A 12,626-nucleotide genomic window follows, 5' to 3' on the forward strand; every position below is an offset into this window, starting at 1 on the left:
ATATATATATATATATATATATATATATATATATATATATATATATATATATATATTTATTTATTTATAGGTATTTTTTTTATTACTTATATTGAGTAATTCATGGATGAAATTCTAATTATTTTAATCAAAAATTTGGAAAAGAAGCACGTTCCTAAATTTAATACATTCATATGATATGTTAGGAGTCGAATGGTAATGTTTTTGTTTTGAGTTTTGAGTTTTTGAAGAACCGAAACCTTTGATTAACTGTTCATATTTCTCATTTTTCATGTGTTGTGGCACTCAAATAAATTAGAAGTATATGACTGAAGAAAAAATTCTAAGTGCTCCATGTTTGGCATCTATAAAAATCTCTCCACTTTATGCATTAAGCGCTCGACACGTTTCTATATATATAAATAAAGCATTATTTCTACCATTAATATAACATTAAAATCCAACAATATTGAATTGGCCATTAAAAGGAATCACATTAGTTTGAACTTCAATCATTAATTCCTGTAAGATACAATTTAACATTTTGAATTTAATTGTTTTGTAGCTCTATAGAGCATGTTTATCGTTCGATAAATTGAATTATTGATATTAACTCTAAAAAAAACGTAGATACGCAACTGTATGTAAATAATCGACCATCGCAATATAAAAATAGGATAAATTTTATCTATAGTCATTTCGTCATTCTAAAAAAAAAATATATTAAATTTATCGAATTATTCCAAAAATCTATAAAAACTATGAGATTTTTTTTTTTAACACAAACACATTTGTTTAATGTTCCCAGAGGCTATTGAAAGAGGTATATATATATAAAATTTATTTAATTTCCGGCAACTAAATTATATGAATCCATCCTGAAAATGACAATTGGTTGTAAAGAAGTTAATGAGTCTCATGAAACCCTAAGCTAGACTACAACCAACCCTACTGTTTAGGAAATCGGTCAACATATATTTCTTCCCAAATTTACTATATGTGGACCACACAAAACCAAATTATTATATACCATTCATAGTCTATTAAATTATAAGTTGAATCCTTTTAATTTTTAAAGTTTGTGCTAAAAAAAAAGAATAATAAAAAAAAAATCTTTCTTTATGGTTTTTAATCAAAATAATTTATATTTCACTTTTTTGAGTTCAGTAATGATAGAATGGAGATCGAACCCTCGATATTTAAAATATTAATTTGTATCTTATCAATTAAATTATAGTTTGATCAACTTAAATGGTAAAAATAGCGACCCAAGTAAGAAATATAAGAACATAATTGTAAAAAGTGATAATTATTTGTATAATTGGTTTAACATAAACTAATACTCAGGGAATTGATTGGGGCCTAGCAATAATGTCGAATATTCTATTTTAATGTACTAAAAATAATAATAAAATAAAACAAAATTCCATTTGAAGTGTACGGACGGGGATGCCCCCACACAAACCTCTTATCATATGGGTATTTTTTCTTTAAATCCTGACCTAACCGGAAGCCAATATCCAACTATAATTGGTTCTTAACCGGTACATTAATTCTCAATAATGTACATGATAACGACGAAATTAATAAAATTTGTAGCAGCATACAACTTGGGGATGTAGCTCAGATGGTAGAGCGCTCGCTTAGCATGTGAGAGGTACGGGGATCGATACCCCGCATCTCCATTTTTTTAAATATATTTTCATATACCAATTATTATCATGTTTGAGGTGCAGTTAGTTGAAAACTCAATTCTAAAAATCTAAGCACAAATATGTGTGGGTCATACAAGACCTTTCCTCCATTATTGTAAGCAGCAAGAACGACAAGTATCATTGCTCTTCCTTTTTTTTTTTTTTTATATTTTTTTAGTTCGCGATACATTTATTTTCTTAATTATTTTAAAAACTAATTATTAATCATACTTGTCATTTAAATATTAAATATTCACACAATCTAAGGTTAATCTAAAAAAAGAATTAAAATTTTAAAATCAACTTATTTAATTTTCAAATAAGCTTATTTTTTTTATTTAAATACACAAAAATAATAATAACTTTTTTTTAAAAAGTTGTTGAATAGTTAATGAGAGAAAGGAAACCCACTTAGACAAGGTCCCTAATTTTAATTTTCTTAGCCCCTTAAAAAAATTGTAAAAGGACTTCGCATTTAATTTAAATAAATATTTGACAAAAAAAAAAAAAGAAATTAAGAGAGAGAAGATTACACAACAAATTCACAGCCAAACCGATCTGAATTTAATGTTACCACGAGAAAGGTAAAGGTTGAAATGAAGCGGGAATCACACACTCTGTTTCCGCCATTACCATTTGATCTCTAAAGTACTCATAAGCTTCTTCTTCTTCTTCTTCCCTTCTGCTTTGATTTTGATACCATGGCCCACAACTATACTGCCACTCGTCACACACGAACTCGCCCGATTCCTCGTAACTCGTCCCCAAACTCGGCAGCTTCACGATTTCACTCAGTTCCTCCGGCGTCGACTCGTCCAACTCAGATGACGATGAAAGCGGAGGCGACGGCGACTGAGAGGATGGAGATAACGGCGGAGGGGGTGGAGGAGGGTCGACGTTGGGGAGTTGCATTGAGGCGGCGAGGCCGGCTGCGAATTGAACGTCGCGGGGGGAGGAGGAGACGGGGCGGGGGAATGAGGCGGCGAGTTCAGGGAAATTGAGGATAGCCGAGTTGCCTTTGATGGTAAGTGCGGCGACGTCATGAGCACGCGCCGCCATTTCAGGCGTCGCGAAAGTGCCTAGCCAGATCCTACTCTTCTTCTTTGGCTCTCGAATTTCCGACACCCATTTGCCCCACACCCTCATTCGGACGCCGCGGTAAATTGGGTGTCGATTGTTGTCGTTGCTGCTGCTGCTGCTATTTTCTCGCCCGCGCTTCAATTGGGTACCGCCTTGTTTGGGCCGAGACGAGGAGGACGAAGACGACGGCGAAGAATTTACGCCACCCAAGTCGGTCTCCGGCACGGTGGCGTTGGCCATTGGTGAGTGATCGGTGTTATTTTGGTTAGAAATTTGGAGGAAAAAAAAGAGAGAAAGTGACCGGAAACGTGTATGAGAGTGAGGTGTAATTGAAGCTGTGTGAAATATTGGGGGTTTTAAACAACCATCATTGGCAATATAATTCTGACACGTGTCAACACACATTGGAGAGAGAAAGTGTCGACAGGAGAGAGAGAGAGGAACTTTTGGTGAGTTCAAAAGTGTAAGGAAGGATTTTAGAGAATAAAAAGTGCCACTGTAATAAATAACAGTAAGTAAAGCCAAGAAGTATAAGCTGACCGTCACTGTACCAAAAGAAGATGATAAAGGAAAGGAGAGAAAATTGAAAAAAAAAATTGTAGTTATGACACGAGCTAACACGTTACCTCAATTCACGACTCGAACTGACTTAAACATCGATGTAGATTAAGTAGTTAGCTATCACAATTGTACATCTTCAACCGTGACGTTCGCGCACCCATATGTTATAGGGTAGTTTACTTAGGCTGCAGGGCTTAGAAGTGGTCACCCTATCTCTCTTCCAGTCTATTTTGAGGCATTTTCAATCCTTTTTGAGTTTTTTTAGTGAGTAGACATACGACTTCGTGCATAGTTCGTTAGGTATACGATTGACACCAAATTTGGTGAGATTTTATCTTTTATATAGACGGATTTAATTTTCGAGCCGTATGTCCAAACTTGTATCAAACCCCTAACTTATGAGGTTATGGCTCAAGGCCCTAACCTCATAAGTCGAACTTTGCGTATTCTTCGATTTATATTATATGCATGTTTTTGATGGGTTGGATGATGCACTGTTTTCCTTGGTCGCATCATGACACTTCTCAATCTTAAATTATTTTAAAAATTAAATTAACTGACTACGAAACTTTAGAACATTCTTGTTTTGTGAACCTTACGCCAAACTTCATCCAATTTTAAGTATAATATTAGGACTTGAGAATTTCGTTACTTAAACTAAGTAGTTTATTTAAAGTATTTTCTTAAACTCGGACCTATTAGATTTCTCGAGTAATTTTTAATTATTTAAAATACTGTGATTATTTCGTCACATAAAAACAGAAGATTTAAATAACAAATAAAATAAATACTTGGTCATTTCTTGCCCCCTCTTAACAAGCAGCTTCTTGTTTAACCGTTGTTTCTTTTTCAATATCGCTTTCCTTCAATAATTCCATATATGGGTCTTTTTGTCTTTTTACCAAGCCCTTTGGCATCAAGCAAACATGGCTCATTCGTGAAAAAGAATTAATAAATGCATAAATGCCAAAAAAATAATTCATGAATGAAACGACATCGTTTTAAGGAAGGACATAAATGAAAATTTTTTAACGCATAAAAGATAATTTTAAAAATTTTAAAATATTAAAAACCATATTAATAAATACATGTTTTGGACTGATTTGAAATTAATAAAGTCAGTTATGTAGTCTCAGTTTTCACTTAGAAATACAAAAATAATTTTTATTATTTTAAAGTCACTTTAAAAACGTGATTTAATTTTTTATCAACGAATTTTTTTCTATAAATATATAATTAAAAAAACATTGTAATTCATTCCTATGGTGTCACTGTCATGGTGCCTTGGCTAGCGCTCCTTTCCGGTGATTGAAGTGTTTCATGGGCTGAGGGCCCATGGGCCTGTTGTAAAAAATTGTGTTGGGCCCTATCAAGGAGGGGCCCATTTCAGTGCAATTATATTGGTCTTTTAAAGATATCTTTGTCCTTTTCTTCTTTCTCTTACATTTTGACAATATCCTCACCCATTGGAAGTGGGCCCCGCAGGTTTTTTTCTAATTTTTTTTAAGAACAAAATACGGTACTCGTAGGAACTACGTGTACAGTCACAATCGAATTAAAAACTTGAAATAACCACAAATTTAATTAATAAACCATTTACATGCAAATAATTGCTAAAATATGACACTAATTACTTTCGAATTTTCGTAATTTAATATTTTTGAGCTAAATTAATAAAAATTATTTATATTTTATTTTAAAAAATATCTTATATTTTTCAAAGTAAATATTTTAAACTTTCAAATAAGCTATTATTAAAATTTTATGAATATTTTTTAAGCAAAATATTAATAGTAAAAGGATTTTTTTTTTAGTTTAAGAGTATTAATTAAAATTTTTAATTCAAGAGTATCGAAAATTTAATATTTTTTAGCTAAATTAATAAAAATAATTTATATTTTATTTTAAAAAATATCTTATATTTTTCAAAGTAAATATTTTAAACGTTCAAATAAGTTATTTTTAAAATTTTATGAATATTTTTTAAGCAAAATATTAATAGTAAAAGGATTTTTTTTTTAGTTTAAGAGTATTAATTAAAATTTTTAATTCAAGAGTATCGAAAATTTAATATTTTTGAGCTAAATTAATAAAAAAAAAAATTATTTTATTTTAAAAAATATCTTATATTTTTCAAAGTAAATATTTTAAACTTTCAAATAAGCTATTTTTAAAATTTTATGAATATTTTTTAAACAAAATATTAATAGTAAATTTTTTTTTTTTTTAATTTAAGAGTATTAATTAAACTTTTTAATTCAAGAGTAGTTGTGAGATATTGATAAAAGTTCAAAGTTACTTTTTAAATTGAAAGGTATTATTGAAATTTTAAAAAATTCAAAGGTATTATTAAAAAATTTGAAAGTTTAAAGGTATTTTTTTAATTTAGTCCAATTTTTTTTAACACTGACTAAATGCTTAAATAGTATTTTGAAATTTTTTAAAAATAAAAATATAATATTTTAGAATTTAGAGACCAATGAGAGCTATAATTTTATAATTAAAGGTGAAAGATAAAATAGATATTTTCTCCTAAAAAATTATTAAATTAAAAAATTTGTAGAATTAAAAAAAGAAAAAAGAAAAAGGGGCAATCATTGTACTCGTATGGGTATATGTCACTTGTCTCCGGACATAATGACCAATAGAATGAGGCAAGACCTAATTAGGCTCTATGTAAAAAAACAACCATAAATGCATTGGTTTTTGTAGGTGTAGTTTGTCCCATTGAGATTGTGATTGAGATTTTACAAGACATTCAAATCACGTCGTTATCATCGATCTAATCATAATATAATAGGTTAAGATATAATCGAGTGATCAAGAGTTCAAAACTTTTTAACCGTGTTCCTTTTTATTGAAAAGATAAGCCAAATTCATATAATTTTAATATCTATTACAATAAAAAAAATTATTCCTAACTTAGTTTTTCACCGCATATTTCAATATGGAACATGTTTTTAATGAAACTATGTGTCACATTGATCAAAATTTTCGGTCATTCAGTTATATGAACTTTAAAGTTAAACACATTTATTTAAGTATCGCTTTCCTTTAATTAATTGTTTGTGTGAACCTTTTTGTCAACTCTCATCCCACCAACCAAACATGGCTTAGTCGAGACAAAAGAAATAATAAATACACACATGCTAAAAAATATTTATCCAAATTATTAATTTTTTAAGGAAATTCATTTTTTTTCGTGGGTAAATATATTCCTTTTTAATATTAATACCTTTTATTTTAATTAACTCAATAACCTTGATTTAGTGAAACTAATGAATATTGAGAAGGAAAGGGTATATATATATATATATATATATATATAGTATAAAAAGCACACAATTTCATAATATATCTTTCAAATCTAAAATTACTATTAATTAAAAAAAAAACAATTTAATAAATTCTTGAAATAAATATCTCATTAAATTATTATTTTATCAACATATTTGAAGTAGTATTTTTATGATATCCGAATAAAAAAAGTTACATAAAATGAATATAGACTAATTAGTGTTTATACCAACCAGTTGGATAAATTTTAAAATTTGAAAATATAAATAATCATATTTTGCAGCTATATTTATAATTACTAAATAAGTTTTCACTTAAAAAAAATGATTTATCTCAAAATTACTTAAAAAATACTTTATAATGACGAAACTGGTCAATGTGTCGGTGGAAATTTTACTCCATGGTTATCAATTGTCTTCTATAGATATATATAAAAATTAAAATAATGTTATTTATTTGTATGGTGTAGAAATTATAACGAAGTTCCTTGCTGTCGTACTCCTATTGGCGATTGAAGTGGTTAATGGGCCGAGGGCCCATGAGCCCACCGCAATTTAATATTTTGGACTCCCGAAACAATGGTGTGGTTGGGCTTTATAGCAGAGAATTTGTTATTGGTCCTGTCAAGGAGGGGGCCCATTTTCACTACAATTAAATTAATCTTTTTTAAGTATCCCTGTCCTTATCTTCTTTGCCTTTACAATTTCCGCACGTTCCCTTTTGATGTGGACCCCGCAGGTCTTTTTGTTTTTTATTTATTTATTTAAATTATTTAAATTTTTATTATTTATTATTTATTATTATTTATTTATTTTAAAGAACGAAATACACACTCACAAAAATAGAATACTAGTGATGGGTATAAAGTTTAAAATTATTTAATAAATTAATTAATTTTTTAAACTTTTAAATATTTCAATTATCTTTTGTAAGTTTAAAATTATTTAATAAATAAATTAAAATGTTAATTTTTTTTTAAATATTTCAATGGTGAGTTTAGAGATTTATTAGACAGAAATTGAAATTTATGTATCTTTAATCATTTTCTAATTTTAAATTTTTTTAGAGAAAAAATTACTTTTTTATCCTTTAGATTTCGAGTAAAATTTTGAGTAAAACTCAAGGCTATAATTTTTTTTTTAATTTTTTATAGTTTTATGTCATTATTTTCAATATTAATGTTTTATTTTTTTATGGTTGGTGTTTAATTTTCTTTAATTAGTTTAACAAATTATGATGTAACTTTTTTTTTTTTATTAATTTCAGAAGGGATGAAAAATGAGTGATAAATATTTAATTTAACTATAATTAATTTTAAAAATAACATAAAAGACCAAAGTGAGTTGGTGAATATATAAAATGTTAAAACATACCCATCAAAACTTGGCTTTATATAAAATGTACAAAATTTGGAGGGTTAAAAATAAAATACGTCACATTTCAAATTTATAGAATTTATATTTAGTTTTTTTTTCTTTTAGAATTACAGAAAATAATTGCACTCGTGTATGTGACTTGTGTCTCGAGACATCTTGACCTCTACAATAAACAAGAAGACCAATAAGATAAACCAACGATAAATGCACATGTATTGTTTGACTCATTGAGATAGCGATCACAATTAAAAAGACATTACAAGACATTTCAATCACATCGTTATCATTGACCTAACTATAATTTAATAGCAATAAAAAATTTAAAAGAACCATAAAATTACCTTATGAAAAAAACGGTAAATTTTCAATACAAGAAAGGCATCTTCTACTTCGCTTCTTTCCTTCTCATTTCAAGCTCCACAAGCAGTGTCAAGATTGCCTCACACATCTCACAACCATCAGGATCACTTGCATTCTCACTGTTCCTGGAAGAGTAAACCATCCACGCATGATCGAGCTTCTGGTTCGGTCTCACAACAACCGAGCCAGGAACTTCAGCATCACGACATGTCACCAAACCGTCGCTCTTCTCCCCATACCGAAGCTGCAAATGAAGAGCACACAATGCCATGAAAGCTGAAAGAGGAATCACCACTGGAAGACTCCGCCCGCCCTGCACCACCGTGTCGGATTCTGTCCAAGTTCTTGGAAGAGATAGCCAAGGTAACTCAGCATGAGCTATATGAGTCATTGTAGCAAGAACTCCTGGCGCCACCCGTGCTTCGGAATGGAAGGAGAGTGTCAGTATGTTCTCAGGGAGCTTGTGATTTGTTATGAACTCCTTTCGCTTCTCGTACGTTAGATCTTCCAACGCTCGAATGTCGCCCTACAAAAAATAAATCAGACTGAAATCTATCCCAATGAAAAAAAAGAAAAACAACGGTAACAGTCAAAGCCTATCACTAGCAGATATTGTTTTATTTGAGTTTTCCCCTTTGAGTTTTCCCTCAAAGTTTTTAAAACGCGTCTGCTAGGGAGGAGAGGTTTCCACACCCTTATAAAGAACATCACTCAGTGTCTGGTTCTGATACCATTTGTGACGGCCCAAGCCCACCGCTAGCCTATATTGTCATCTTTGGGCTTTTCCTCTCGGACTCTCTTAAAATTTATAAAACACATCTACTAGGGAGAGGTTTCCACACCCTCATAAAAAATAGTTTCGTTCTTTTCTCTAATCGACGTGGGATCTCGCAACAACAGAATAGGCAAAAGAGAAAATGCAACCTTGATGATCTTGCATATCAGTAGCTCCATGATCCTCCGCATCTCTTTGTCAGCGACCTGCCCCTCACGAAGGATATCCGAAGCCAATGGGGTTCCTCCATAAGGACTTTGTACCAGAGCCAAGCCAGCAACTTTGTCTTTCAACTCATTACAGTAGATTGATAATGCAGCAGCAGCATCAACCCCACCCTTGCTATGCCCGAGCAGCATCACTCGCTTGCCCGAGCCCCAATAAAGCTCCTCGACGTATTCCTTCAACTCCCAAGCATTATGTTCCACACACGCCTTCAACCAACAAAAGTCATTCCAAACAGACTCAAAATTTGTCGGGTCATATACTCGTGAAAACGGAGCAAGAAGGGAGATAATATATTACCTCACTATGAATTTTTGCAATATGGCAAGTAAGACCCATCTTTGAAAAGAATTTCTTGGTTCCCACAAAATACAAGGGACCATGATTGCTAAACAGACCTGAAAACTCCAAATTTCCATTACAATGGTGAAATAAACTCATGAAAATTATCAAAACAAATGACATCTTTTCTTATACCTGGAACTAATAAATAAACAAACGAGTTCGGTAGTTTGTGCTCTCCGTTCCTGAATTATCGAAACCGATGGAGTCGGTTGTAAAATACAAATTAATAAATAAGGTCTCCTTTGACAACTATTCGCGAAAATTAAGTTTATAAACACTATTCCAAAATTTTAAGCCAAAAGGTGAGAATTAAAAACAGTATGGTTTAAGTTGTTTAAGTTGTGAAGATTATAACCTTATCTCAGAGAGTAATTCCAAGAATCTTGCTGTTCCATCAACAACAGGAGGCATGCCAGGACTGCCTTGCAGCCATCCAATATCAGCCGACGAACCGAGTAAGGTTTTTCGAATTCTAGATATAGTACTGTATAAAGTAAAAGACCAGTCAACCATTTTGAAACAGGAAGATCAGTTCAAAGTAACTAAAGACCAGAAGTATTGTAACGCCCTGAGTTCTAGGAAAATATGTTTTATAATCATTAGAAGATTAAATTGTGTAAAATCCTACACTGGTTGGGGAGGAGAATGAAACACCCTTTATAAGGGTGTAAAAACCTCTCCCTAGTAGACGCGTTTTAAAAACCTTGAGGGGAAGTACGAAAGGGAAAGCCCAAAGAAAACAATATCTGCTAGTGGTGGGCTTGGGCTGTTACAAATGGTATCAGAACCAGACATCGGACGATGTGCCAGCAAGGAGGCTAAGCCCTGAAGGGGGGTGGACACGAGGCGGTGTCAGTAAGGACGCTAGCCCCAAAGGGGGTGGATTGCAGGGTCCCATATCGATTGGAGAATGAAACGAGTGCTAGCAAGAACGCTGGCCCCAAAGGGGGTGGATTGTAAGATCCTACATTAGTTGGGGAGGAGAACAAAACACCCTTTACTACAAGGGTGTGGAAACCTCTCCCTAGCAGACGCGTTTTAAAAACCTTGAGGGAAGCTCGAAAGGGAAAGCCCAAACACGACAATATATACTAGCAGTGGGCAAAAAGAAAACCAAAAGAGAACAATATTTGCTAGCGTTTTAAAAATCTTAATTGTCTATTTCAATTTGATCTTCTAATGATTATAAAACATGCTTTCCTAAAATTCAGGGCGTTACAGGTATATTGATTCGAGAATACATTTTCGTACCTGTAAAGACGGAGTTCGACACGTTGAAAGCACATGAAAGAGTGTCTCAAGGTGCATAATGCTAATTTTTGAACAAACTGTAAACTGTATAATGGAAGCATCAACCTACACCAAGAAAAGAGTTCTAAGTTTATTTCACATAATAACAGTCAAAGACTTCACAAGTAGAACTTCTTGGTTCATTGAGACAACTTTATAGCTAAAGTTAGACTCATTTTTCCAGACTTTTCTTAATTACCCTTGAAAAATGGGAGATGAAACCTGGTAACTGTAAATGGTTTCGACATTGGATGTCGTATCGACGAGCAGATCGTTCCTCGAATCGGTGGGAAATTTGTTGACATCTCTGGCTACAAGATCCTCTGCCACAAGCATCACCCCAACGCCGCATAACAGTTGTTGTTAGCCTCAAAATATGGATATCAAAGGACTATAGAATATTGAAATGGTTCAAATATAACAGTTGGAATGTATAGTTCATCTCTACCGTAAGGATGCAATCATGAAAGGAAGAGAATTAAGAAGATATGTGTAACGAACCTAGATTTTCTACTTAACTTGAAGTCTCTACTGTATACATATCATAGATATCGAAAGAGAAAGTCTAAAGAAGACAATATTTGCTAGCGGTTTGCTGGTATAGTTATAAGTGATATCAGAGTCAGACATCGAGCAATGTGCCAGTGAGGAGGCTAAGCCTCGAAGGGGTGGATTGGTGGGTCCCACACGATTGGAGAGGGAAACAAGTGCCGGAGAATGTTGGGCCCCAAAGGGAGGTGGATTGGAGGGTCCCATATCGGTTGGAGAGGATAACGAAACAATCTTTATAAGGGTGTAAAAACCTCTCCCTAGCATACGCGTTTTAAAAACTTTGAGGAGAAACTCGAAAGGGAAAGTCTAAAGAGGACAATATCGGCTAGCGGTGGGCTTGAGTTGTTACAATATGTGACAATATATATGTGAATTAGTAAACCTTACCGATAAATCGGACGAATCGACGAGTTACGCAGCCAGTCAATGCCAATAGATGAGTAAAAATCTCATCCATTGGTGATACAATACTGAAGATTTGATGAGCATCGCTATGTGCCTGAGATGAATAGAAAAAATGAGATTTGGATGGCTTGGCTTTCGACGTGGCATCGATACGCTATTAATCGAGCACGTTCGACGAACTCGAGATTGAACTGTAAAATTAGCACTCACCACGGAAGCAATCTCATTCTGAGTATGTACATTTCCCATCCAATCTTCAATCTCTGAGATCTTTGAGTTGAAGCAGAAGATATTCACAAGATTAGCAGGACTCCAAATTAAATATCAACCGATTCATCATCCATATCTCCATTATATCGTAAAATCTATCAACAAAATACTGCTAATATATAGGCTTATAATAGGCTAATTTAGGGAATGATCATGGATTTATAATCAAGGAATACTATCTTTATTGGTACGAGACCTTCTGAAGAGCCCAAAGTAAAGCCATGAGAGCTCATGCTCAAAGTGGACAATATCATACCATTGTGTAGAGTCGTGTTCAACTAACATGGTATCAATAGAATCTTCAAATGTCGAACAAAGTTTTGTGAGTCTCGAAAGCATAGTAAAAAAGTGACTAAAGAATCAAAGAAAGGGTGTACTTTGATCGAAGACTAAAAAAAAAAAAAAAAAAAAAACCCC

General features: G+C 32.5%; 2 protein-coding genes and 1 non-coding gene across 5 annotated transcripts in view; 1 reads left to right on the forward strand and 2 right to left on the reverse strand.

The window, feature by feature from the left end:
• The first annotated feature begins 1,591 nt into the window (after positions 1-1,591).
• Positions 1,592-1,664, forward strand: TRNAA-AGC. The gene has a single exon. It is a non-coding gene; the product is annotated as a tRNA-Ala (tRNA).
• A 479-nt stretch (positions 1,665-2,143) lies between these two features.
• On the reverse strand, positions 2,144-3,073 carry LOC111443880 (dehydration-responsive element-binding protein 3-like). Its single transcript, XM_023081710.1, has one exon. The coding sequence runs from the start codon at positions 2,991-2,993 to the stop codon at positions 2,244-2,246; it is 750 nt and encodes a 249-aa protein (XP_022937478.1). The 5' UTR covers positions 2,994-3,073; the 3' UTR covers positions 2,144-2,243.
• A 5,169-nt stretch (positions 3,074-8,242) lies between these two features.
• The window catches only part of LOC111443879, a 5,912-nt gene continuing 1,528 nt past the window's right edge, over positions 8,243-12,626 (reverse strand). The window contains exons 1-10 of one of the 3 annotated variants that reach the window (XM_023081709.1): positions 12,343-12,358; positions 12,150-12,212; positions 11,922-12,033; positions 11,182-11,305; positions 10,944-11,048; positions 10,048-10,176; positions 9,825-9,874; positions 9,648-9,745; positions 9,272-9,556; positions 8,243-8,873 (exon numbers count right to left, since the gene is read on the reverse strand). In XM_023081709.1, the coding sequence (XP_022937477.1) occupies positions 8,373-8,873; positions 9,272-9,556; positions 9,648-9,745; positions 9,825-9,874; positions 10,048-10,176; positions 10,944-11,048; positions 11,182-11,305; positions 11,922-12,033; positions 12,150-12,188 (1,443 nt within the window). In that variant the 5' untranslated portion in view covers positions 12,189-12,212; positions 12,343-12,358 and the 3' untranslated portion in view covers positions 8,243-8,372. The other 2 variants (XM_023081708.1, XM_023081707.1) reach the window with 2 other exon arrangements.

The sequence above is a fragment of the Cucurbita moschata genome, unplaced genomic scaffold (assembly GCF_002738365.1).
Source record: "Cucurbita moschata cultivar Rifu unplaced genomic scaffold, Cmos_1.0 Cmo_Scf00006, whole genome shotgun sequence".
NCBI classification, from domain to species: domain Eukaryota; kingdom Viridiplantae; phylum Streptophyta; class Magnoliopsida; order Cucurbitales; family Cucurbitaceae; genus Cucurbita; species Cucurbita moschata.